Source organism: Balaenoptera musculus, chromosome 19, assembly GCF_009873245.2.
Source record: "Balaenoptera musculus isolate JJ_BM4_2016_0621 chromosome 19, mBalMus1.pri.v3, whole genome shotgun sequence".
In the NCBI taxonomy this organism is placed as follows: domain Eukaryota; kingdom Metazoa; phylum Chordata; class Mammalia; order Artiodactyla; family Balaenopteridae; genus Balaenoptera; species Balaenoptera musculus.
Window position 1 is genome coordinate 8147479 of NC_045803.1, and position 26243 is coordinate 8173721.

General features: G+C 54.9%; 2 protein-coding genes across 2 annotated transcripts; one reads left to right on the plus strand and one right to left on the minus strand.

Moving 5' to 3' along the window:
- Positions 1 to 7744: 7744 nt before the first annotated feature.
- Positions 7745 to 15271, minus strand: LOC118885425 (galactoside alpha-(1,2)-fucosyltransferase 2-like). Its single transcript, XM_036834062.1, has 4 exons — positions 15088 to 15271; positions 14674 to 14829; positions 14217 to 14489; positions 7745 to 8769 (listed from the first exon to the last, which is right to left on the minus strand). Exons 1-4 carry the CDS (start codon positions 15269 to 15271, stop codon positions 7745 to 7747), a joined length of 1638 nt encoding a protein of 545 aa, XP_036689957.1.
- Positions 15272 to 16566: 1295 nt separating this feature from the next.
- Positions 16567 to 23584, plus strand: NTN5 (netrin 5). The gene is made up of 6 exons (XM_036834438.1): positions 16567 to 17197; positions 20152 to 20340; positions 20710 to 20859; positions 21285 to 21338; positions 21557 to 21637; positions 22963 to 23584. The coding sequence occupies exons 1-6, from the start codon at positions 16567 to 16569 to the stop codon at positions 23325 to 23327; spliced, it is 1470 nt and encodes a 489-aa protein (XP_036690333.1). The 3' UTR covers positions 23328 to 23584.
- The last annotated feature ends 2659 nt before the right edge of the window (positions 23585 to 26243 follow it).

The following is a 26243-nucleotide window of genomic DNA, read 5'->3' on the forward strand; positions in this document are numbered from 1 at the left end:
GTTGTAATCTTTTTGTAATAATAACATCAAAGATCAGTGATCACAGATCACCATAACAACTATAATAATAATGAAAAAGTTTGAATTATGGCGCGAACTACCAAAATGTGACACGGAGACATATAGTGAGCAAATGCGATTGGAAAAATGGCGCTGATGGACTTGGTGGAGGCAGAGTTGCCACACCTGTAAAAATCGCAGTATCTGCTGAAGCGCAATAAAGCAAAGCACGATAAAACGAGGTCTGCCTGTAGATACTACTATCTCATTTCATAACCAGGGCCTGGGATGCCAGAAGTTTCCTGATGGAGGATTGTCCCGCAACCCCATGACTTTTGAACATTTTGCCAGACACGCATGTAGCTGTAAAACTTGTTTCTAGGTAGCTGAGCCCAGGACATGTTTTGCTTATTAACCGTGGAGTTGGAGGCTGCATGCGGAGCCCAAGGAGTTGGAGCCCAAGGCTGCATATTGGTATGTGGACAGGATGCTCTCTTGTGACCACAGGGAAGGTGCATGGGTATCCAGAGCTGAGGGTGAAACGCTGGAAACTCCCTGGACGCCCCGCCATCCACGGGCTCTGCACTGGGCAGGAGATACTCAGCGGAAACTAAAGGACCACTTCCAACATCCTTCCAGCCTCTATCACCAAGGTTACCTGTGGCCTCTGCCATCAGGCTGAGAGCCCTACGGGGTGGGGACTGAGGCCGGGCCACTCCTAAGCTGGTCCCCTGGCACAAAAAAGGAGCCTTGGTAAATTTTTAAAAACTGTATTATGGAATTTAAATTTAACAACATGCAGAAAAGTAGACAGACTAGTACAATAAAGACCCACATACCCATCGTTGTTTTCAATGCTTTGCCAGTCTTGGGCATCTGTACCTCACCCAGGCTTCCTCATTCAATCTGTAAACATTTCATGGTGCTCCCCCGACTGATGAGACTATTTTAAAATACATAACAAACACCATGCTGTTACTAGATCTAAATATGAACAGTAATCTCTGAATATCACATAATACCCAGCCTAAATTATAATTTCCTGGATAGTCTTAAAGCTGTGTTTTTTCTTTGAACCACGACCAACACATTCTCATGGAAAAGTGAAAATCCACTGGTCTGTGCCCCAGACCCCACACATAACAGCACCCTTTGCTTTGGGTTTTTGTTTTTTTGTTTTTTTTGGGTTTTTTTAATATTTTATTTATTTATTTATTTTTGGCTGTGTTGGGTCTTCGTTTCTGTGCGAGGGCTTTCTTCAGTTGCGGCAAGCGGGGGCCACTCTTCATCGCGGTGCGCGGGCCTCTCACTATCGCGGCGCGCGGGCCTCTCACTATCGCGGCCTTTCGTTGCGGAGCACGGGCTCCAGAAGCGCAGGCTCAGTAGTTGTGGCTCACGGGCCTAGTCGCTCCGCGGCATGTGGGATCCTCCCAGACCAGGGCTCGAACCCGTGTGCCCTGCATTGGCAGGCAGATTCTCAACCACTGCGCCACCAGGGAAGCCCTGGGTTTTTGTTGTTGTTGTTGTTGTTTTGGCCACACCACGTGGCACGCAGGATCTTAGTTCCCCGACCAGGGATTGAACCCGCGCCCCCTGCAGTGGACGCTCAGAGCGCTAACCACTGGACCGCCAGGGAATTCCCGCACCTTTTGCTTTGTGCGTGATGATGGCTAATACTCACTACATGGGTGTGTGTGCCAGGAGCGGGGTTTTTTAAATAACAGCTTTACTGAGCTATAATTCGCATACTATAAAATTCACCCATTTAAAGTATACAGTTCAAAGAGAGTAAATTCTACGAGTTCTCACCATAGGAAAAAGAAATTGTTTTTTCTATTTCTTTAATTTTGTATCTCTATGAGATGTTGGATGTTCACTGAACTTATTGTGACAATCACTTCATGATGTGTGTAAATCCAATCGTTCTGGTGTACGTCTTCAATTTATACAGTGCTGTATGTCAATTATATCCCAATAAAACTGGAAGAAAAATAAATAAAGTACACAACTCAATGGTTTTGAGCGGCTTGGAGATCAGTGACTTCCAAATCGGAATGGATTCAGAGCTCTGCACCCATCCCTACTGTCATTTTAGAACATTTTCATCACCCGGTTAAGCAATCACTGCGAGGAAGGTCTCCATTCACTCAGCCCTGTATGGAATGTACTTCACGCGATGACTCAGAGGACACATGACTCTGTGGGTAAGTGCACACCCTCTGGCCACGGGCTGCTGATTTCAGCTTCCCACACTCAGTAGCTGTGGTCCTGGGCAAGTGACTTCACCTCTCTGAGGGTTAAAACAACGCCTGGCCAAAGAACCACATATTGTAGGAAATGTCCAAAAAAGGCAAGTCCATAGAGACAGAAAGCAGATTGGTGGTTGCCAAGGGCTGCGGTGCTTAAGAGGGAACGGGGAGGCTTTTCTTTCAGTGGCTGTGAGGAAGGGGCCTTATCTGGAGCTTGTGGGAGATAAGACTGTGAATCTCCTGAGCTCTAGCTGAGCTGCGAAATGAACCTTATTCAGCAAACCCAGCCTCCCCGGCCCAAGAGGGTTGTCCCATCCAGGCATCTATTTCTGGCTGGGCTCAAATAAACACATGGAGGCGACCCAAGGGACCCAGCCCCATCTGGGTTGGTTTGGGTCCAGGCATCTAGTTGGACAAGCCTGAGTCTCTTCTGGAAAGATAACGCTCATGCGATCTTAATGGGCTCTGAGCGTTTCAGGGACTTATAAATCCAAAGCAAGGATGTCGCTGTAGGTCACTCCTGTGCCACATCTGTATAGCTTCCGGCAGCTTCCCAGGTTCAACCAGGACTCACCCTGTTTGACTCAGCCCCATTGTTCTCTTAATGGCCCCTGGGTTCCAGGCTCTGACCAGGAGCACAGATCCTGGGCCAAGGCATCTGTGCACATGCTGGCTGTAACCTGTTTGTGTGCTAAGCCAGGAGCACTGACTCGGAGCTTGTTCAGTCCATTCAGTAAATATGCATTAAACGCTGTATTCGTTTTGTAGGGCTGCTATAACCGCGTACCGCAAACTGGGTGTCTTCAAACAATAGGAAATTACTCTCTCACCTTCCTGGAGGCCCGACACCAATCTCTGCCTCGGTCATCATGGGCGTCCTGTGTGCCACCTGTCGTGCTGCAGTAGGGCACACCTTATTCCAGTGTGACCTCATCTTAACTAATTACATCTGTAAAGACCCTTTTCCCAGATGTCACATCCTGAGGTACTGGGAATTAGGATTTCAACATCTCTTTTAGGGGGACACAATTCACAATTCAACTCATAATAAACACACACGATGTGCTGGTGCTCTCTGGAGCGCTGGGCTATGAGAGCTCTGTCTTCAGAGACCCTAAGTAGTCCCTGTCCTTCTGGGCGTCCTTGTATCCCCTCTGGTGAGGAGCAGGGGCAAGGTGTCGAAGGGCTTGCTACCTTCTGGTTTGGGCTTGCAAATCCAGGAAGGAGCTTAGTAAATACTTCTTGAATGAATTAGTGTAATTTATTGTTGGCAGCTGGTCAGTTCCTGCTTTGGCCCTGATAAAGTAAAAGTTGTAAACGTCCTTGTCCACCAAGGCTCTTCAAACACAGGGAACAGAGCTGGGTCACCCAAGCTTCTAGATTAAACAGAGCTCAATAGAGTATATCGAGCTACCCCATTCAGCTCCCGGAGGCAGCTGGTGCCTGTTCTGTCCACCGGCAGGGCCCTTTCTGGGTGGAGACCTCCTGGGAGGTAACAAGAGAGGGTGGCTGTGAGCACGGGTCTTCTGAATCTTCCCCCAGCACCTAAAGGTCCCCAGGATGTGCAAGAAAAGATGTGCAAGAAACTAGCACCCAGCTTCCCACCCGTGGGTGCTGTGGTAGCTCCACAGATTTCCTCTTCATCCACCAAGTCAGGTCTGTGAGAAATGTCACCTCTCTTCATTATTTTCTGTGAGTCAATTTGATTTTGACTGAGAACAAGTCCTCATTCCACTAAGTTGGCCAGAAATTCAGCTAGTGGTTTCAACGTCAGAGAAACGTGGGCATTTCAGATTCAACGTGGGAATTTCTGTGTGTAGTACCAAAATCCTGGAGGCATCACTCAGACTCCCAGCAGGAGATGGGACACTCATAGTAGGTGACATGAGAGGAGTTAAATAGGATAATTTACCAAGATGTGGGTAGGGTGTAGGGAAAACAATGAGAGACAATACAGCTCCCAGGGGCTAGCAACTGTGGGAAGCTGTTACCACCTCTAGGTCAGCCGGGATGGACCTGGGACAATAAATACCCCAGCTTCACTCTCCTTCCTCTTCTGATTTCTGGACTGTGATCCCACTGACCCAAGCCAACAGGAAGGCATAGGGCAGGGGAGCTCACAGATACTGTGTTGCTCAGTTTGGGCTGCCGTAACAAAAATACCCCCCGCCTGGGTGGCTTAAACAATGGAAATTTCTTCCTCCCAGTTCTGAAGGCTGAGAAGCCCAAGACCTGCTAATTCAGCTCCTGGTGAGAGCCCACTTCCTGGTTTGCAGATCAGTAAATGTGTGTTAAATGAATTAGTGCAATTTATTTTGGTGGCTGGTCAACTTGCACTTTTGCCTTTATAAAAATAAAACGTTGGCAGAGAGAAGACATCTCTCTCATGTCTCTTATAAGGGCACCAATCCCATTTATGAAGGCCCCAACATTACAACCTAATCCCTCCCACAGGCCCCACCTCCAAATACCAACACATTGAAGATTAAGGCTTCAACATACGAATTTGGGGGGGGGACACATATATTCGGGCCACAGCAGATAACATCAGACAGCCTCCCAGGGCACAGAACAGGGGGAGAACATTGGAGATGAGATTTGGAGGGGCAACAGGAAGAGACCTAGAACATGAGTATTTTATTGATATGTGAGATACAGTTGCCATCCACTTCTATACTCTGATGTTGTTACACTTTTTCTTTTTTTTTTTTGGCCATGCTCCGTGGCATGTAGGATCTTAGTTCCCCAACCAGGGATTGAACCCGCACCTGCTGCGTTGGAAGCATGGAGTCTTAACCACTGGACCGCCAGGGAAGTCCCGGATGGTGTTATTACACTCGACAGAGAGCCAGGGGTCAGGTCTGAGTTTCCTCTATCCTTCTGGCTTGAATCTCTCCCAAAGAGTTAATTTGGGAAAAGATCCTGGCTAAGGTAAGTTATCCTGAGAAGGGGCTGGCCCTGAGAGAATGGAGGAAAAAAGGGAAAGGGAGTAAAGCCCGTCTGACTCTAGGGGGTAGGGCTGGGAATGGAGGCTGGGAGCTGTTATGGGCTGAACTGTGTCTCCACAAAAATTCCTATGTTGAAGTCCTAACCCCCAGAACCTCAGAATGTGATTGTATTTGGAGACAGGATGTTTACAGATGTAATTAAATTAAAATGAGATCATTAGGTGGGCCCTAATTCATTATGACTGGTGTCCTTACAAGAAGAGGAATTCTGGACACATACACGTACAGAGGCAGGATGTAAAGTCATAGAGAGAAGTGGTCATCTGCAAGCCAAGGAGAGAGGCTCGGAGCAGATCATCCCCTAAGAGCACTCAGAAGGAACCAGCCCTGCCGACACCTTGATCTCAAACTTCAAGCCTCTAGAACTATGAGATAATAAATGTCAGTGGTTTAAGCCACCCCATCTGTGGTACTTTGCTATAGCAGCTCTAGCAAACTAATACAGCAGCTTCCAATATGGCCTGAAATAATCCTCACCTTCTGGTATCATACCCTTGTGTAGTTCCCTCCCACATTCAATCAAGCTGCTCTGTGTGATGGACAGGATATGACAGAAGCGACATTGTGTGACAAGGTAAGGCTCCGTTGTAAAGGGCATTGCAGTTTCTACCTTGGTCTGTTGGGTTTCTCTCTCTGGAGGAATCCAGCTGCCATGCTGTAAGGACACTCAAGCATTGTAAGGACACTCAAGCAGCCCCAAAGAGATCCACATCAAGAGGATGTGACCAAGAGCCAAGAGCCACCAATAATTTGCTAGCCATGAAGTGGATCCCCAGCCCTAGTAAAGCTTTCAGATGACTGTGGCCTTACCCGACACCTGACAGCAACCTCACTGGATATCCCAAACAGAACCACTCAGCTAAGCCACTCCTGAATTCCTAACCCACAGAAACGCTAAGCGATGATAAATTCCTGTTGTTGCTTTAAGCTAATAAGTTTTGGGGTAATTTGTTTCACAGCAATAGACAGCTAATACAGAACCCCCCTCCCCAACTCCCCTCCCCTCCAGACCCTTCTCCTGCTTGGTTTCTTTGTTTTTTCATTTTATTTTATTTTTCTAATATTTATTTATTTTATTTGTCTGCGCCGGGTCTTAGTTGTGGCACACAGGATCTTCGTGGCTGTGTGTGGGATCTTCGTTGTGGCATGCAGGATCTTTTAGTTGTGGCATGTGAACTCTTAGTTGCGGCATGCATGTGGGATCTAGTTCCCTGACCGGGGATCGAACCCGGGCCCCCTGCATTGGGAGCGCGGAGTCTTCACCACTGGACCACCAGGGAAGTCCCAATCTCTTGCTTTAACGTCCCCCTACCCTTAACCCCACACCATGATGACACCATCAAGGACTTAAGAAGTAAACTGGGGCCAAAATGGCTCTAGGGAGGTACAATATTACTAATATGTGAAAGGAAAGGTGTTCAACCTCACAAGTATGCCAAGAAATGGGAATTCAAATAAATAAAGATACTTGGAGAGGGTTTTCAAACAGGAAAGAGATGTGACTGAAATGTTTTCTAAACCAGTGCACCTATGTTTGGTGTAAATTTTAAATGAACATAAATAATTGTATGTTAATTTTTTTTTAATATCCAAAAAGGAGTAGTATGTCAATAAAAATACCGGTTATCTCCATAGTTTAAAATATACGAAACACAAGAAAACGAGTATTGTAATCACTTAATCCAACTTTTGTCCATATTGGGGTTTCTCACAGCGGCATTAGGTCCTGAGGGCACAGACAGTGCCAAGGTGTCAGGTCACCTGTCCACACAGGTGACTGCTGACATGGCCATGGCACTGTCTCTGAGGTCCCTGCCCCTCTGTGGTCAGCCTGCTGCTTCGATGACATGTGGGCTCTGGGCGTCTTTGCTGCTGCGGACCAAGGCCTGGTGTTGAGTCCCGCCATCACCGTGAGGCCCTCCCATGCCCCATCCTCAGTTCTGGGGACTCCCCCTCCCCGCCAAAGGTATCTCCCCGACATTCAGCCTCTCAAATCCTCTTTTCCCTCACATTCTTTCGTGATAAGGCCCCATTCAACCCAAAGCCTGAATTCTTAGCTGCCAAAAATACCCAGCTCCCCTTTACTCGAAGGCAGGAAGAGTTTCATCGCCAAACCCTCCAAGGAGGCAAGTACCAAGTATCTGGACTCCATGCTCCCGGATCTATAAAGAAGGAGAGGGCAAAAATACGTTTCCATTTCAAAGCAGTCCAAATGTCCAGGGCATGCCAACCACATACATGTTAGTGGTCAACACTTACCCCCTGTTTCCAAGACACTACATGAATTCGTTGCATTCTCATGAGGAGCTGCATTATGGTCGTTTTTTCAGGTGGCACACTAAGGCACAGAGAGGTTAAGTCACTTATCCAAAAGTCACCCAGCTGGGAAGCAGAGCAGCCCGGATTTAAACTCAGGCATGAAAGCCCACGCGCTGCACCCCACACACTGCCGTTGGGCCCAAGGGTGAGACAGGGACATGAGCGGGGCTAGGGGCCATTCTCTCTAGCCTGCCCCAGGTTGGCTGCGGTGCCTACCCGCTTCGGCAGGAAGGCCGCCTGGGGCTTAAAGACCGTGTGGAAGGGGGAGTTGGGCAGGGTGAAGCTGGCCAGGTAGATGGTGTTCCCACCCGTGAGGCAGGCGGCCCAGATCCCAAAGGTGCCCACAGTGATGATGGCGTGGTTACGCCGCGTGAGTAGTGCAAAGTCCCTGGCGGGCGAGCCCTGCAGGCCGTTGCCGGTAAACACCACGTCCCGGGGGGAGCCTTTGAAGTTCTGCCAGCACCAGGCCGTGTCGTCGCTGGTGACCGCGAAGAGTGGGCTGCGGTAGCGAGCCCGGAACCAGTCCAGGGCCTGCTGCAGGTAGCCCCGGTCGGCCACCACGCCCTTCCACACGTTGGGCATGACTCGGACGTAGTCCCCCCGGCGCACGTGGACCCCCACGAAGGTGGCCTGCCGGGCCCACTTGGCCTGCAGATCCCGCAGAAAGTTCTGGGCCTCCTCGCGCACGTGGTCGTGCAGGGTGAACTCCTGCAGGATCTCGGCGCGGAGGTGGTGGTAGAAGGTCCAAGAGCAGGGGTAGCCGGTGAGGCGCACGTACTCCCCCGGGATGTGTCGGTACCGCTCCTCCATCCAGTCGTTCAGCGGGTAGTTCTGCCAGGGGATCCTGCTGGCCGTGGTGTCGTGCAGGACGGGGAGGGTGATTCTGAAGATGGGGGCCAGCGTGCTGTGCATCTGGGGTGGGATGAAGGCCGGCTGCCCGTTCATCTTGGCCAGGGCGTACAGGGTGGCGTACTCCCCCATCTGGTTCCCCAGGCGGTCTTTGGAGTTGATGGTGGACATGCCCCCCCAGGGCAGGTGTCTGGGGAACAGGACCACGCGGCCCGGGTAGACCCAGGGGGCGGGCACCAGGGCCAGGCGCTGGTGGCAGTGGAAAATGGTGGACCCGGCAAAGATGACAAAGAGGAAGTAGATGGTGGACAAGGAAGGGCAAGTAGCCCAGAATCTCATAGTGGCTGCAGGGAGGAGAGACGACTTAATTCAGGAGGGATGGGGCAGGAGTTCATTCGCTCACCCCACCCCCAACCACTTGTTCATTCACTCACTCAGCCCATCCAGGCATGTCTAGCGGCCTCCACCGTGGAGGTCTTAGAGCACAGACCCTGGACCCCTCTGGCCTGGGTTTAAATCCCACCTCCACCCCTTACCAGCTGTGTGACTGTAGTCAAGTTACTCCTGAATCGCAGTTTCCTTGCCCATTAAAAAGCAATGACTGGGCTTCCGTGGTGGCGCAGTGGTTGAGAATCTGTCTGCCAATGCAGGGGACACGGGTTCGAGCCCTGGTCTGGGAAGATCCCACATGCCGCTGGGTAACTGGGCCCGTGAGCCACAACTACTGAGCCTGCACGTCTGGAGCCTGTGCTCCGCAACAAGAGAGCCCGCGACAGTGAGAGGCTCGCGCACCTCAATGAAGAGTGGCTCCCGCTCGCCGCAACTGGAGAAAGCCCTCGCACAGAAACGAAGACCCAACACAGCCAAAAAAAATAAAATAAATAAATAATTTTAAAAATTAAAAAAAAAAAGCGATGACTGAGTTGAACCATTTGAGAGTGCCAATATTCAACCATATTTTTCCTACACAAACAGCCATTTCATATGGTCCAACCTAACAGAACTACCTCATTTGTAACATTTTTAGAACAGTGCCTAGCATACAGGAGGCACTCTGTAAGTCTTGGAAAGTAAAGACTTCTAGAGTACTTACTACATGCATCCCTGGGAGCTCACGAATCTATTAAGGCTGCATATACAGAGGTTCAGAGCCTAGACTGTGAGGCTAGACAAGCCCAGGTTCATGTGCAGACTCTGCCTCCTGCTGGCCAACCCGGAGCATGTCAGTTAACTCCCCAGGGCTCAGTCTTCTCCATAAAATGGGGTTAACCATAGCCCCTGCATGAGGGGCGCCTGGAAGGGCCCCTGCCATGGGAAGCGCTAAGTGCTTCCCGCTACTGTCAGTGGATGTGGTGGATTCAAGCTGCTGCAGAGCCTTTGACGCTTCTTCCCCTGACTCTGGGTGGGCCTGTGACTGCCTTGGCCAATCACATATGGCAGAAGTGACACCGTGCCATTTCCGGACCAGGACTTAAGGGTCCGCCAGTTCCCACCTCCTGCCTCTGTAACATTCTCTCTGCGTTGCCACCTCTAGCTGCCTAGATGTAGCTTTTTTTATATTTAGGTCTCTGATGAGCCCTTCTTCTTCTTCTTTCTTGTTGGTAACCACTTTATTGAGATAATATTCAAATACCATACAATTCTCCCATTTAAAGTGTACAACAGCTTATAGTATATTCACAGAGTTGGGCAACCATCACAATTAATTTTAGAAAAGTTTTATCACCCCCAAAAGAAACCCTGCACCCCTTAGCCATCCCCACCCCCAATCTTCCCCTCCTCCCCGCCTCCTCCCTCCAACTAATCTAGTTTCTGTCTCAGTGGATTTACCTACTCTGCATGTTGCATATAAATGAATCACACAGTAAGTAGCTCTTTGTGACTGGCTTCTTTCATTCAGTGTCATATTTTCAAGGCTCATCCATGTTGCAGCATGTGTTAGTATGTCACTGATTTCTTTTTACAGCCGACTAATATTCCATGGCATGGATATGCCTCGTTTTATTCATCAGTTCATCAGTTGCTAGACATTTGGGTTGTTTCCACTTTGGGAAATTATGAATAATGCTGCTATGAACATGCACGTCCAAATCCCTGTGTGGACCTAAGTTTTCATTTCCCTCCGGTATTTACCTAGGAGTGGAATCGCTGGGTCATGTGATAACTAACTCTGTGTTTAACACTTTCAGGAACTGCAGACTGGCTTCCGAGCAGCTGCCTCATTTTCCACCCCCACCAGCAGCGTATGAGGGCTCTGATTTCTCCACATCCTCGCCAACACTCACTACTGTCTGTCTTGTTGACCACAGTGGGCGTGCCATGCTAGCTCTGTGAAGCCTCCACTTCTGAACCTACCCAGACTCCCTCCAGCTCCTGCCTCTGAATGGGCTCCATGAACCTCAGTTTCCCCATCCTTGTAATGGGGTGGAGAATCCCTTCTTCAGGGGTTGCTTCTTTTTCAGTCCATCTCTCCTCCAGCTCTCCCCTGGGCTCCCAGAAACGGTCTTTTCACGCTGGGTCTCCAGTGTGTCCTGACCCGCTGTGTCCTCTCCCCTCCTCTGTTCCCCTGACCAGGCACCTGTGGTTTCCCTGTGGCTGTCCCAGTGCCTGCAGCTCAGGAGACCCCCAAGGCCCCGACAGAAGCCCTAGATTGTGTGGCCCACGCTCTTCCTCATCTGGCTTCCATCTCACCCCCTCAGGCTCCCCATCTCTCCCTCCCCTGGCCCCCTTAAATGTCAGGGCTCTGTGGGCCTCACCTCCACTCTCCGCCTCCTCTTCCTCCTATATTCCAGGGCTCCTCACTTTATTAATCTGACCCCTGTGGGAAATCTGAACACTCTTGGGCCCTCCTCAAAGGTCTCACATTCAACGTGGGTTCCCAGTGAGGTCAGCTGACTCTTACCACATGAAGTATATATTACGCTCTCTCCCCTGAGATGTACAAGAAATGCCTTGCTCGCTGCTTTAGTTTCCAAAAAGCAAACTAAATCTGCCCCTGAGCCCCTCTTCTCGCTGGGCTGGTAACAACTCTGTCCCACTCACACAGCCTGTCCAGCTCAGGTCCTGCCTGGGGTCCTACGCAGAGGAGGACTCAAGCTTCCGCCTCTGGTCAGCTCACCCAGCTCAGCTAGAGCCCCAGGCCGGTCTCAAAGCCAGCAGGCAAGCTGAGCAGGGACTGGAGCCAGGGCTACTGGGGAGGAGAAACCAGCTCAGCACAGAGGTACCCACCCAGGGTCACCTCCACGCTGTGCGGCTCGTGCAGTTGCACAGGGTCCCTGCTCTGCTCTAGCCGTCTAGAAAGTCTCCATAAGCGAGAGCAAGGCAGCCCAGGTTTTCATTTTGCACTGGGCTCTGCAAATCAGGTGGCCAATCTGGCTGCCACCTCTGTCCTCCGGTCTCAAGAGCTCCCTCTCCTGGCCTCTCATGAGCCTACACAGCTGAAAAGCCACAGGAAATAGTGAACCAAAGCTGGTGCTTCTGTGCTTCCCGACTCAAGCCAGGCACTGGTTTCGGCGCTTATATCCTGGTCCACAATTCCTTACTGACCATTTTCATGAAGATTGCTGGCAAACCCCAACCTGAGTTGAATTCACTTGGGGACAAAATCTGAACCGACGTGCAGCTATTCATAGACTTGACTTATTTTGGAGCAAACGCCCATGTGTTCTGCTTCCAGAAACAATAATGTTTGATTATGGGATGCTGCCCAGACGCCGCCGGGGGCGTTGTATAATATATAATATAACCTGTGCGCCCGTGATGGTGTCAAAACAGCGGTTCTGCAGCATGTCTGGTCCACAGAGTTTCAGATATTAGACGGTAGGCCTATCTTCACTCATTTGGTCCTCATGATCTCCCATGAGGAAGGTACTTTTTCATGCCAATTTAACAGAAGAGGAAACTATGACACAGACAGGTTAAGAAACTTGCTTCGGGTCACGCAGCTAGGGAAGATGTGGAGCCTGGGTTTGAAACCGGTGTGGTTCAGGAATCTGTGCTCCTAATTACTATCCTGGATTTTTCCACTATGTCCTGAGAAAGGGATCCTCAGCTGCACACTCCAAGCGCAGTTACTCAGGGGCTTTGACACGCCCTGCCTCCTGGGGCCTCTGTGATTTCTGCGTCACCGAGATAGGGATGAAAGATGTCTCTGGAAGCCCAGAGGTGTGGGTCCCACCCTGCTGAGCCCACCTCAGAGCTGTGGCCCTGGGAGGTCCTGCCTCTGGGGCGCCGTGAGGGTAAAGGTGCCCCATACTTGAGGAACTGCCCCTTCCCCCCAAAGTCTCCTCCCCAACTCGGGGAGTTGTTTCCTCTCTGCTTCTACCCCCCACCCCAGGCCCCTTCAGGGGTGATAATCGCCTCAGGCAGCTCAGACTATTAAAAGCAAAAGTGAGAAAGCAAGCTTCCCTCCAGGGAACATTAGCTTAAGAAACTTCTAGTGGGGGTGGGGGGGAGGATATAAAGTGAGACCTAAACCTTCTTCCTGAGTTTTCTCTGACAGCAAAATTAGCCTTTGCACTGGCCACTCCCTGTGCCTGGGTCCTCCTGCCCCGATGCCCACATGGGCATCTTGCCCTCACCTCCTCCAGGTCTCAGCCCAAATGTCCCCCTGACCCCCAAGCCCCAAACTACTTCCCTACTTGCTTTTGCTCCAAAGCATCTGTCACCGTCCACCTTTCTCTAGAACATAATGACTTGCTACTCTTTTGTCGCGATCTTGCTCTCTGGACTGTGCGCCTGACAAGGACGGGCTGCTGCGCGTGTTCGTGCGGCGGCCTCAGCAGAGCGTCAGACACGCAGTAGGAAGTCAGCGAGCTCCAGCTGAATGGATCGGTGCGGCGAGTACTGCACTAGTTACCCTGTCCATCACGCCGCCCGCCCGCCCGGGATCTCACATGCCCCCCTCTGACTTGGTGGCGTCTCCTTCTCCGGCAGCTAACTCCTCCTCCTCACGGCTTACCCATGTCCCACCCTGCCTCCTGCCCCCGGGGCTGCCTCTCCACTGCCGGGTGTGAGGGTCACCCAGAACCAGAATCACGGGTAGCCTTGGCTGTGCCCTCCCGCCCCAGACACTGGGTCCCCAAATCCCTGTCAGGGTCGGGCCCACGCTGTGCCACAATCAATGCACTCAAGGCCACAGCAGCAAATGTGGTGCCCCATCCTCCTGAGGCCGTTGCTTTTCTCAGGGGGAAGTGACGAAAAATATTATTTTTCTAGTCAAAACCATTCGGATATATAATGGAGATGAGGGCGACATTTGCATGAAAGGTTCATGAGTGAAGTGTTGAGGCCTCACAGTAAACTGGCCATGGAGGGAGCCGCTTTGAGCTCAGTCCCCCCGGGGGTCCCTGATTTCTCCCTCCAGCCGCTAGAACCACCAAGGTCCCAGGCATTCGTATCTCCCCCTCCTCCTTCCCCACCACCTTAGAAAGCAGCCCAAGTCTTTGGGTTTCCGGGTGGGTGGTGTGACCCTTCAAAGAGCACTGATTTTTTTAGGGCTTGAAAGCGACTGACCTTCATGCTCAGTTGACCCACAGCTGACAGAAGGTTCCAGAGGGCAGGAGGGGCTGGCTTGGGGTCACACAGCCAGAGGCCCACGTCCCGCCTCAGCGTCAGCGGCCCTGCCAGCGCCGCCCTCCCCAGCAGGCCAGCCCCTTCCTGATCACAGCCACCACGTGCCGGGGCTGAGCCCGAGCCTGCAGGCACCGAGGCGTAGCGGGGCAGGGGCGGGCTGTGAGCGGAGCACGGACCCCAGACCCCGGAAGGCCATCTGGCCGCCGTCCCCTCCTACCTGCCCTGAGCCTTCTGGGCCAGCCTGCTCCGGGCTGTCCAGCTGCGGGCCCCGGGGGGGCAACGGCGCTCATGTCCCACACAGTGCCGGGTGGCGTGGCTGCCAGGGGTCCCTGCGGGGAGAGCGTGGCTGCCTTGGCGAGGGGGCTGGGGCGGGGTGGTGCTGGATTCGTAGGCTCTGCTCTGCGCTCCCGCCCAGAACCCCTACTAGCCCGGGGGCTGAGAACAGCCACTCTGCACTCACTCCCGAGCGCCCACGCTGGCCGCCAAGCTCCTGCGGGAGGGAAGGACTGTGAGCAGCTAACTGCAGGGGACAGTCTCCTCCAGGGCACAGGTTTGGACGACGACAGGGGTGAAGGGTGGGGTGTGTGCAAAAGAAGCCGGGGAAAGGGGCCTGGGTCCCAGGTGGAACCCCACACTGCCCAGGCAAGAGGCCTGACCCTGGACCTGGTGGGTACCCGCTAGACTCTGCTCCTTAAAGTGGGGGCCAGGGTGGGCTACAGTCTCCAGAAGGGGCAGGGACTGGGGGCCGGACATCTGGGCTCCCCAGTGGCAGACGGTGGCGTCTGGATCCCCCAGGAACACCGTGGCACTCAGCCCAGTTGCCCGGGGTACTAAGGGCCAGAAAGCGGTACCCCGTGAACCGCCCAGGCAAGAGAGGAGGTGGGAGATGGGGTGAGCCCCTTAACAAGGCCGGTGCCGGGGGACTGGGGCAAATGCCCGGCGCAAAAGCTCAAAATGGCGCCAGGCTCCTCCTCGGGAGGTGCGGAGGGCCACGCCCGTCGTCTGCGGCGGGGGAGGCGGTCTCCGCACCGGGCGATGCGGTAGGAACGCTGCGGGCTGTGAAATCAGGCTGGGAGGACGGGACCCACCCTCATCCACTGCTACCTCTTCGACTCCCAGCTGGGGCACAAACCCAGGTCCAGATTCAGAGCCAGGGGCCTGGACAGTGGGGCCCAGAAGGGCTCCAAGGCCCCCAGACCCGAGTGGGCTCATTAGGGGCTGCCAGCCTGGGGGGGGTGGGGGGGTGGGCGCGCATTTCCGCTCCAGGTCCATCCTCGATCCTGCCACCCCCGGCTCTGGACTTCTGGTCCCCGCGGACGCCCTAGCATCTGGCCCTGCCCTGTCTCCCTCTCTCCTCCCTTAGTACCCGCCACCCCCGACATCTGTTTCCCCTTCTGCTCTGGGGACCTTAGGACTGGAGGGGAATGCGGGGGCTCTGATTCCCGGACCCTGAGGCCTAGGAGGGCAGTGGAGGGTGGGGTGGGCAGAGGTTATCAGAAATGCAAGCACAGGGTCCTCCCATCACGAGTCCCAAGGGGAAACCAGGGGTCTGCCTTCCCAGCCCAGGCTTCCAGCCCCCAGGCATCCCGGTCCCCATCGGGTCCCTGAGCACAGCTCTTGGGGCTCTGAACCTGGGTGAGAAAGGGTTAAGGGCGGGTGGAGGCTAGGGGTGGGGGTGGCAGGGAGGCCTGGTTGTTTGGGTTGTTTGGTGATAATCCCCCTCCGTGCCCTGGGCGTGGAGAACAAGGTTAGGGCCCCACGTGGGAAAGGGCCTCCACTCTGATCCCCAATCCCCATGGGCCCGGCCTCCTGCTTCGGCTCCCCTGGCCCAGCACCCCCGGCCTCCCCCATCCCCCTTCCGCCTCCCCCCAGGTCAGGCCTGCTGGACTCCTCCTGCTCCACAGGTGTCTCTGAGCCCCCCTGCCCACCTGTCTGTCTGTCTCAGCCCCCAGGCTCCCTGGGACCCGGTCCCCCCCACCCTGTGGACTCTGGTTGCCTCCTGGTCTCTCCTGGTGTCCATCCTCTCTCCTCGTAGTTCCTTCTCCCTGCCTGGCCCTTGCCCTTCACTGGCCTCTCCCCCCCCACCCCCCGCCACTCTGTCTTTGCCGTCTGTGCCTCTATCCGTCCCTTTCTCTATTTCTTTGTCACTAAGTCTTCATCTGTCTCTAACTCCCCCTCCCCTGCCCACCCGGCTCCTCCTTTCTCCCCCTTGCCCCCTCTTTGGGTTTCCCCATCTGTCCCCCCTCCCTGCCCTCTCCCCAGGGCCCCCTGCCCCTCGACACTGACGGATAGCTCTGGGGTGTTAAGCTACGGATTAGTTCAGGCAAAATTCTCGATTTTGCTTGCGTTCCTTCCCCTTTGGGTTATGTAAACAGTAATTCTCCCCAGATGGAACTATTTTCCTCGCTCAGAAGCAGCCGGGAGGGGTCTGGGGCAGGGCTGGGGGTGGAATGCCAGGCTTCCTCAGGGAGCCTGGGGAGTGGGGTGGAGGCTGACCCCCGAGGGCGGCCTGCGGCCCCCAGCGCAGCCACTCCTCTCCTCTCCAGGTACTTGCCTCTGCCAGAACCATGCCAGTGACCTTTGCCCTCCTGCTCCTCCTGAGCCAGGCCAGCGCAGACCCATGCTACCATCCAGGGGGCCGCCCCCGCTTCTGCCTCCCACCAGTGACCCAGCTGGCCGCCATGGCTGCCTCCTGTCCCCAGGCCTGCATCCCCTCCCCGGGGGCGGATCTCGGCCCCCGGGCCACCTGCAATGGCAGTCTGACCCTGGCTCTGGGTGGCCCCTTCCTCCTGACGTCCGTCAGCCTGCGCTTCTGCACCCCGGGACCCCCAGCCCTGGTCCTGTCTGCCGCCTGGGCCACCGGAGGTCCCTGGAGATCACTGTGGCGCAGACCCGCCTGGCCGGGGGCCTTGGGAGGCCCCGAGACGGTGACCTTCCGAGCCCCACTGGGCCCTAAGGCCAGGGTGGTGGCCAGTCACCTCCGTGTGGAGCTCGGGGGCCAGGCAGGGCTGGCAGCAGCAGGAGTGAGAGGCCGCTGCCAGTGCCATGGCCACGCAGCCCGCTGTGCTGCCCGTGACCGGCCGCCCCGCTGCCGCTGCCGCCACCACACCACCGGCCCAGGGTGTGAGAGCTGCCGCCCATCCCACCGCGACTGGCCCTGGCGGCCTGCCACGCCCCGGCACCCTCACCCTTGCTTGCGTGAGTCCTGGGCCCACCCTGACCCGCCAGCTGGCCCACGGCTCCAGCAGCTGGGCCCTTCTCCCTGAGGGGCAGGATGTTCTCCCCCTCCCCAGCGCTGCATGCTCCTTGCTTCTCCCCGTACTGTCCTCCAGCCAGGCCCCCTCTTCGCTTCCGCCCACTCCCTCCCCACCACCAGTGCCGCCCCCAGACTTCCAGCTGCTTACATGCCCATTAGCGGGCTCCAGCGTCTCCCCGACACTTGATCATGGTGATGGTGATATGGATAACATTTCCTGAGCTCCCAGCCCAGGGCCTGGCTTGGTGCAGGTGCTCAGGTGGTATTTACTGAGTGGTTGTAGGAAAACAGGGCAACTGGACATTTTCGGAATCATCAAATCAACCACAGGGGGTAAGGATTTATTCATTAGACACATATTTATCCAGCAACTACTATGTGCAGGGCAGGTATTGCATCAGGCCCATTTTACAGATGAGGAGACTGAGGCTAGGGCTGGGAAGTCCCTTGCGCAAGGACATGCAGCCGGAAAGTGGCAGGGCTGGAATCTGAGCTCAGGAGGATAAGCCCAAGGGTCTTAGCTTGTCCTTGCCAGCCACCTTTATGTGCTGTCACACTAGATGTTCTCGGGCAGCAGACACAGGCATGGCCTCAGCAGCCAGCCAGACTGCCTGGGCTCAAATCCCAGCTTCTCTGCTTCCTGGCTGTGTGACCCCCAACAAATGACCAAACCTCTCTTTGCCTCCACTGGCTCACCTGTAATGTGAAGATAGTAACAGCCCTTCCTTTACAGGCTGTAGTGAAAATTCAATACATTAAAATACATAAAGTCCTTAGAATAAAGCCTGATACAGGACCTGGCACGGAGGAAGAGTTATCTGATTCCGCCAATGTTACCATTGCCCAGACGAGGAGGGTGAGGCCCAAGGGGACGTGTCACTTGCCCTACGTCTCACTGTCAGCAAGGGGCAGTGCTGGGACTGGACTCAGAGAAGTCTTCCGAGAGGCTGGGCCATCCACCGGCCTTCCAGCTGGACCAGAGCTCCCCAGGCCCCGCTCAATGCCCTCCCCCATCCTCGGGGTTTCCAGACTGGCCTCCTGAGTCTGGGCCCTTCCCCATCCCTCCAGCGGCTCTCCTCAGAGACAGCCCTCCTCATCCCACCTCCAGCCTGCAGCCTTGCTAGAGGGTCTGAGTGTGTTACATGGCCCTGCTAACTCCACTCCATGGATAGATACACACCACACACACACACACACACACACACACCCCATTCTCTCGCTCCTGGACCTCCCTCTCTCTCCACCTCGCACATCCTTTACCCGTCTCCCCCTCTACGTCTTCCTGCAATGTCACGTGGACTAACTTACAGACCATCCCAGCTATCCTCAGCTCCCCACTCTGTCCTCATCACACTTGGGTCCCCTTTGACCCGCTGTTCTCATCATCCCAGGCCTCTGTCCAGTTGGCCCATTCCTACCAGTAAGACCTGATGCCCCTACAGGGGAGTGAGGGAGGGGAGAAACACGTGGCCTGAGCGTGGGGTGGGGTCCGTCCTGGGGGAGGACAGGGCCTGGGAGCTGGGGAGGCTGCCCCTCTGTGGATCACATCCCCTCAGGCTGAGCTGGGCAGCCGACCCTCCGAACCTGGGTAACAGACCAACAGTGTTGTGATGGAGGAGGGTCTGGGCAGACAGGATGAAACTAACTCCTGTGGCGGAGCTGTGGGCTTTACAGACACAGTGGCCTGAACCCTTTCCCCAATCCAAGTTTTCTAGTGGGGAGTGAGGTGAAGTGATCACTCTCAGGTCAGAAAGAATCCAAAGCCCAACTCTACTGACTGATAATCTCAAGAGCGCTGCCATCCCTAATGCCTATGAAAACCCTTGAGAGAGGAACTGAGATCCCCACTGGATGGGAGGAAACTGAGGCTCAGAGAGGGGGAGTCATTTTCCCAAGAACACACAGCTGTCTCAGCTCCCTGACCTTCCCGCTACTCCTTGGGGCCCTCAGGACCTGCCAGTCCAGGCCTCTCAAACCTCTTGGGAGTCAAAAACTCCTTACATCTCTCCAAAGAGTGGTCCATGAACCCCCTGCATCAGCATCTCACTTTGGGATGCTTGCTAGACATACAGGCTCCTGGACCCACAGAAGCCCTGGGTTGGGCCCTGGAATCTGTGTTGCTCTTTTTAAACATTTCCTCCATAATCTGGATAAGCGGTAAGGTTTGAGAGCCACTGCTTTTGAAAATCTGATCAACACTCCCCAGCAAAATGTACATGGTAAGTGGTCCTCATGTGAGCTGTGTGAGAAGCACTGGAGTGAGCCTGGGTTCCAATCCTGCCTCTGACCACCCCTCAGCTGCGTTTCTTTGGGCAGGTGACCTCGCCTCTCTGCCTCAGTGTTCACATCTGTAAAATGGGGATGATGACAGCCCCAGTCTCACAGAGCTGCTGTGAGAAGGAAACATGCCAAGCACTCAGCACATGGCACCTGGCACGTGGATGTGCTAAATGGGCAAGGGCATGCTCTGTGTCAGGTACTGAGTTAAGTAAGCACTTTTTACGTAGGTGGTTGCATTTAAACATCATGAAGTAGACACTATAAATGCCATTTTACACCAAAGGAGACTGAGCTACAGAAACGAGTCGTCACTTGCCCACGGAAACAGTGAGACACTTACACGCGGGGGTCTGATTCCACAGCCTAGGCCCAGAGCCGCCACTCTTCTTTACACCCCCTGGTTTCACACAGACATCCAGCATATTCATCAGTCCTCTCGGGCTCACCCAGCTCCAGTCCAGTGCACCCATTTTAAAGATGACAATGAAGAGCTTCTAGGACCCACACTTACCCAGGGACCCCCAGGCAGTCTCTTTCCTGAGGGCAGTGGGGAGAAAGCTGCGAAAGGGGAACAGAAAGCCGGGCCTGATGTGCCCTCACTCCATCCTGTTCCTAGCCTGTTCCTGCAACCAGCACGCGCGACGCTGTAGGTTCAACTCTGAGCTGTTCAGGCTATCGGGCGGCCGGAGTGGGGGTGTTTGTGAGCGGTGCCGCCACCACACAGCCGGGCGGCACTGCCACTACTGCCAGCCGGGGTTCTGGAGGGACCCTAGCCAGCCCATCAACAGCCGCAAGGCCTGCAGGGGTGAGTGCAGCCTGAAGCCCAGCCTACAGGGAAAGGAGGCAGGCAGGTCTGAGGGGGGAGGGGCCGGGGGCCTGGATCCTGGGTCTGAGGGGGGAGGGGCTGGGGACCTGGATCCTGGGTCTGAGCAGGGAGGGGCTGGGGGGTCTGGATCCTGGGTCTGAGGGAGGAGGGGCTGGGGGGTCTGGATCCTGGGTCTGAGGGAGGAGGGGCTGGGGGGGGTCTGGATCCTGGGTCTGAGGGGGGAGGGGCCAGGGGCCTGGATCCTGGGTCTGTGGGAGGAGTGGCCAGGGAATTCCAGTCTCCTCAGTCCTTGGGGAGGAAGAGGCTGGGAGCCTGCACCCCACATCCCCAGCTCCTCTCCTCATGTAGCCTGCCAGTGCCATCCTATCGGGGCGACAGGTGGTACCTGCAACCAGACCAGTGGGCAGTGCTCCTGCAAGTTAGGGGTCACTGGCCTGACATGCAGCCGCTGTGGTCCCGGCTACCAGCAGAGCCGCTCCCCCAGGATGCCCTGCCAGCGTGAGTCCTGAGGGACAGGGCCCAAGTCTGAAGTGGGGTGGGAAGGAGACATCCCAGATCTCCGGGGGGCAGGTGCCGTGAGGACCTGGTCCGTAGGAGACGGAAGCTAGAGAGTGGAGGCCGGACTCTGAGTCCTTAGGGAGGTGAAGACTGAAAGTCCAGTCTCCTCCATCTTGGGGACGAAGAGGGTGGGAGCCTGGATTCCTGGGTCTGAGGGAGGAAGGGGCTGGGGACCTGGACTTCTGAGTCTTAAGAAAGTGGCTAGGGACCAGGACTCCAGGTCCTGGGGGAGAAAGGCAAAGTGTGCTTCCACTCTTGGGCCTCAGGGGAATAGACATTTGGGGTCTGGATGCCTGGCTTCCTCGGGGGGAGCGGGCTGCGGATGGGAGGCACTAAGGCCCTGTCTCTCCTCTGCTCTTTCGCAGGAATTCCAGAGGCAACCACCACCCTTGCTACAACCCCTCACGCTTACAGCTCAGGTAAGACAGGCTGGCCTAGAAACCCCTGGCAGCAAGAGGGATCAGGGATGGGCTGACTGGGCCGCCAGGTGGGGATCCAGGGGTGCTCCGCCGAGCCCCGTCCCCAAGGGTTCAGGCACCCCAGCTGTCCGTCAAGATGAAATGCAGGGGATGGGCAGGGGCAGAACGCTGCAGTCCAGGCCTCAGGAGCGCACTGCAGACAGCCTGACCCTCCCCAGACCCTCAGTGTCAAAACTACTGCAATATCTCGGACACCAGGGTCCACATGAGCCTTCGGAGGTACTGCCAGCAGGACTACGGTGAGTGCTGGGGAGGAAAAGGCCAGCAGCGGCACAGGGGTCCGGTCTGCTGCAAGCCACCCCCTTCTCTGGCCTTCAGTTTCCTCAGCTTAAATGGGAAGGGGTGTTGGACTCTACAGGGCCTTTCCTGATCTAGAACCTAACAGGACAGCAGACAATGGGCAGAAGGGGCAGTGGGGAGGGGGTGCTCCCTACCTTCCTAGGTCTCCTCTCTCCCCATGTTATTGGCCTTGCAGAGTTTCACGATCTCCTTCAGCCTGACATCTCTGAGGGAGGGAGGTGGCTTCCTGAGGATGGAAGGAGAAAGGGGAACTGGTTGAATGGAAGGGACCCTTGCACCGTCTTGTCTGTCTCGGACCCTCTGCCTCCTATCAGGGTCTGAGATATCGGAGCCCCACTCCCACAGACTCACCCCACCGTTCCATGATCCACCAATCCACACCAGCCCCCGACCCCAGGGCCTGTGGCCGCAGGCCCTCTTGGACAGGCAGTTCCGCCCAGTCCCAGTTACTTCCCTCAATGGTACAGGATCCCAGACCTCTCCTCCCTGAGGCTCAGCATCTGGCCACTAGTGTCCTTGAACTTCAAAGGTGGAGGCTTCTTCCCCCACCTCCCACAGGGATCTTCTGCCCCAAAAACCCAGCTTGTCTGCCAGAGTCCTGCTCCCAACACGTCTCACCTCACCCCCTCAGAGAGGACACGTCTCCGAATCACCACTAGTATGACCTCGACCCTCAGCTTCCAAGGACTGATCTCCTTCTGGCCCACAAATTAATCCTAAATGCAGATCCCTCCCATGGCAATACCCCTGTTTTCCAAGGGCTCTGTCTGCTCCTAACACCTTCTGACCCCTTGGCATTAGAGACCTGGACTTGCCTCTTGGGCCTTGTTCCCAGCCCCACCCACTGCAGGGTCCTCCTGGGACCTCTAACCTTTTAAGGAATCCCTGTACCCGCTGCTTCTAATATGACCCCCAAAGCGCCCCATCTGGCATATTCCTGGTGGGCCCCTGGGTTCCTCGCCCTGTCTGGCCTCCTCTCCAGAGGGACCCCCACCCCCGCCTTCCCAATCACAATCCTGTGACCCAACCTCTCGCTCCATAAGCCCCGCCCTCCTTGCTTTGACCCATCTCCCCAGAAAGATCTCACTCCTCACAGCACACGACCAGACCCCCAGACCTCTCACCCTCAAAGGTTCAAGGTCTCTCCCTACTGATGCGATCCCGGAAGCCCACTCTCGGGTCCCGGGCCCCTCCCCACCAGGACTGACCCCACGGGACCCAGAGGCTCCCCACCGCCCAGGCCTGACATCTCCCCTCCCCGCAGTGCTCCGCGCGCAGGTGCTGGCGTCCGAGGCGGCAGGCCCGGCGTGGCAGCGGCTGGCCGTGCGCGTCCTGGCTGTATACAAGCAGCCGGCGCGGCCTGTGCACCGTGGCGGCCAGGACGCCTGGGTGCCCCGCGCCGACCTGGCCTGTGGCTGCTTGCGCCTGCGGCCCGCCACCCACTACCTGCTGCTGGGCAGCGCGGCCGCCGGCTCCGACCCCGCGCGCCTCGTCCTCGACCGCCACGGCCTCGCGCTGCCCTGGAGGCCGCGCTGGGCCCGGCCGCTGCGGCGGCTGCAGCAGGAGGAGCGCGCCGGAGGCTGCCACGGCCTGCGGCCTTCGACACCGAGCCCCGAACCCAGGATCTAGAGCCGGAGTCGGGCGGCCTCGAACTCCAAGGAAGGAGCTGGAAGCAACCGCGAGAGGAGTCTTCTACCTCGACGGTGCGTCCCTCAGCAAGCCAATCAGACGCCGCGGAGCCCCTGACGTCACTTGCATGCGCCAGCACCGAGGAGGCATGAGGGACTTTTAAATAAAGGCGGCAAACCTCTTGGTCTCTGGCTAGGACACTCGGCCTGTGACCTACGCAGCTAGTCCCCTCAATAAAGTCTCAACTCTTGGGGAAAGTCGGCTACAGACCCCTGACCTGTGCTGGGAGGGTATCTGAGGGGCAAATGAAGAAGGCCACGAGGAAATCTGTGGAGCCGAATATGGCTACAGCTCTCTGACAGAATAGCCAATCCAATGAAAGAGCTGATATGACGTCACTGGGTGCTAGTCGGATTTATGTTGCCTGAGGATTGGTTAAAGCCGGTGGGAGGGGAGGGTGGCTAGAAAAGGCGGGAAATACAACTGAGGAAAGCACAGCAGTGTCAGATTTCCAGAAAGTTCCAGATTGAGAAACACTTGGTTTCTGATGGCCCCAGGATGGTCTCTGAGAAAAGAATAATGGAACTTTGAGTGACTATCTGAACAGGGTTCTCATAGGTTCACCTGGTCTTGAAGCACAGCCTAAACCCTTGCCTGAGGGAATAGCCAATTGGGAGCCACAGAGTGGTGTGACGTCACTTGGTGCTAGGCAGAATTCGATTCCACCCAACAGCTGGGTACCTACAGGCCAGAGGGATGGGGTTAAAAAGGCAGGAAGCTTAAGTACTATGGAATGGAAGGCCGTCGGGGCCTATGATCTTCCTTGTCACCCTGGCCTCTGCCCCCACAATCAACAAAAAAATTTCAAATTTGGGTGACCTTGGTAGGAGAGAAAGTGAGCTAGTACTTTGAAGGAATCTCAGACAAAGTGATATGACTTAAGGTCCACTGGGGCCTAGAGAGCAACCTATTCTTTCCCTGAGAGAAAAGCAGGCCTCTTAGCCAGTGGGGAGTCAGGCTGGGCCATGCTGTCATTGGGTGCTAGGCAGAGAGAACAGACCCTCCCGCCAATGTTCTGGGTATGCTCCTGAGGAGACTAAGAAAGGCAGGAAATAGCCTTCAGGAGGTGACTGTTTGACCCCCAGGCTACCAATACTATCCTATATATGGGGAGGCTTGCCTTTGGCTTCCAACTGGGCCCTGGGTGCGGGCATCTCTGAAGCAGGAGTTAGGAGTCTTTAAGGGGTTTTCTAAGAAGAGTTCTGTGTTTCAGAAAAGTTCTAGATTCCTTATCTTGCTCTTTCCATCCTTTCTTAAAATCAGTTCAATTGGGCACTTACCCCACTACTTCACCCTCACATCTACTTACAACTTTAATAATATATTGGCCAGGGACTTCCCTGGTGGTGCAGTGGTTAAGAATCCGCCTGCCAATGCAGGGGACACGGGTTTGAGCCCTGGTCCGGGAAGATCCCACAAGTCGCGGAGCCTGGGCGCCACAACTACTGAGCTTGTGCTCTAGAGCCCACGAGCCACGACTACTGAGCCCTCGTGCCACAACTACTGAAGTCCGCGCGTGCCTATGCTCTGCAACAAGAGAAGCCAACGCAATGAGAAGCACACGCACCACAACGAAGAGTAGCCCCCTCTTGCTGCAACTAGAGAAGGCCTGCACACAATGAAGACCCAATGCTGCCAAAAATAAATAAATAAAATAAATAAATTTATTAAAAAAAATATATTAGCCAGCTTTTTTACGAACAAAACTGAGTTTATTAGGGACTAGCAGAGAAATCACAGTCAGCGATATGCAAAGATGGGTGACCATAAGCAAATACAGAGAACAAGCAAGGGGAACATGCTTTTATAGGGAAAAGAGGAGAGTTGGGGGGGGGGGGCGTAATAACCAAAGAGTCCATTGGAGGAAACTGGGAGTCCAAAGTATGGAGGTTTCGCATTGGTTGGCCTGCTACAGTCTGACTGGCTGAGCTGCCCTGGATGGAGAGAAGTTTTCTTCTTCCTTCTGATAGTAGCCTAGAGGTACCTTCCTATCACAGATGTAGGTTTACTTCTCTCCTGTTAATTGAGGTCTCCTGGCAGGATCCGAGAGCTCCCCCTACAGGCCTGTCCCAACTCCAACTCTACCTGAGGTTTCTTCAGTTACACATACTAAATATGTTCATAATTCGGCCATTTTTTTTACCATTTCCACTGCTACCACCTTGAGCCAAGCCATCACCACTCTTTGCCCGGATTACAGGTAGTCTCCATACTGGTCTCCCCACTACCCTCTTAGAGTCTTCTTCACACAAAAGCTAGGATAATGATTTCAAACCTAAGTCAGACCGTGCTGTTACTATGCTCAAAACTCTTGATTGTCTTCCCATCTTTCTCAGAATAAGATCCGAAGTCTTTGCCCTGCCCTACAAAGCCTTACTTGATCGACTCCCACCCCATACCTGACCTCACCTCTTACAACTCTCCCTCATTCACCCCTCTGCAGCTACACTGGTCTCCTTCCTGTTCCTTTAAAAACCAAGAACACTCTGCTTCAGGGCCTTTGCACTTGCCCTTCTCTCTTCCTGGGACACACTGCCTTGTAGAGCAGCAAGCTAGTTCCCGTACATCATTAAGGACTTCCATTAGTCAGGTTAGGCTAGCCCTGTTGGCTTGACACAATGAGAGTTGATTTCTTTCTCATGTCCCTGTCCCACGCAAGTCAGCAAGGGGCGATTTTCCACACAGTCATTGAAGCACCCAGGCTCAGAGGCAACCACCGTCTTGTCACTGCACCAGCTGCAACCCATGGTATCCTTGATCACTGGGGAGGGGGGAGAGAGACAGACAGACAGACAGACAGACAGAGGGTATTGAATGGTCCCACACAAGAAATAGATGCTTTGGCCCAGGAACGAC

Coding starts and splice junctions, on each gene's coding strand:
- NTN5 (XM_036834438.1), top strand. CDS start 16,567: ATGCCAGTGACCTTTGCCCTCCTGCTCCTCCTGAGCCAGGCCAGCGCA. Junction 17,198..20,151: donor GCACCCTCACCCTTGCTTGC/GTGAGTCCTGGG, acceptor TCCTGTTCCTAG/CCTGTTCCTGCAACCAGCAC. Junction 20,341..20,709: donor CAGCCGCAAGGCCTGCAGGG/GTGAGTGCAGCC, acceptor CTCCTCATGTAG/CCTGCCAGTGCCATCCTATC.
- LOC118885425 (XM_036834062.1), bottom strand. CDS start 15,271: ATGGACCTGGAGCGGAAATGCGCGCCCACCCCCCCACCCCCCCCAGGC. Junction 14,830..15,087: donor AGAGGTAGCAGTGGATGAGG/GTGGGTCCCGTC, acceptor TCTGGCCCTTAG/TACCCCGGGCAACTGGGCTG. Junction 14,490..14,673: donor TAAGGAGCAGAGTCTAGCGG/GTACCCACCAGG, acceptor TCCCTCCCGCAG/GAGCTTGGCGGCCAGCGTGG.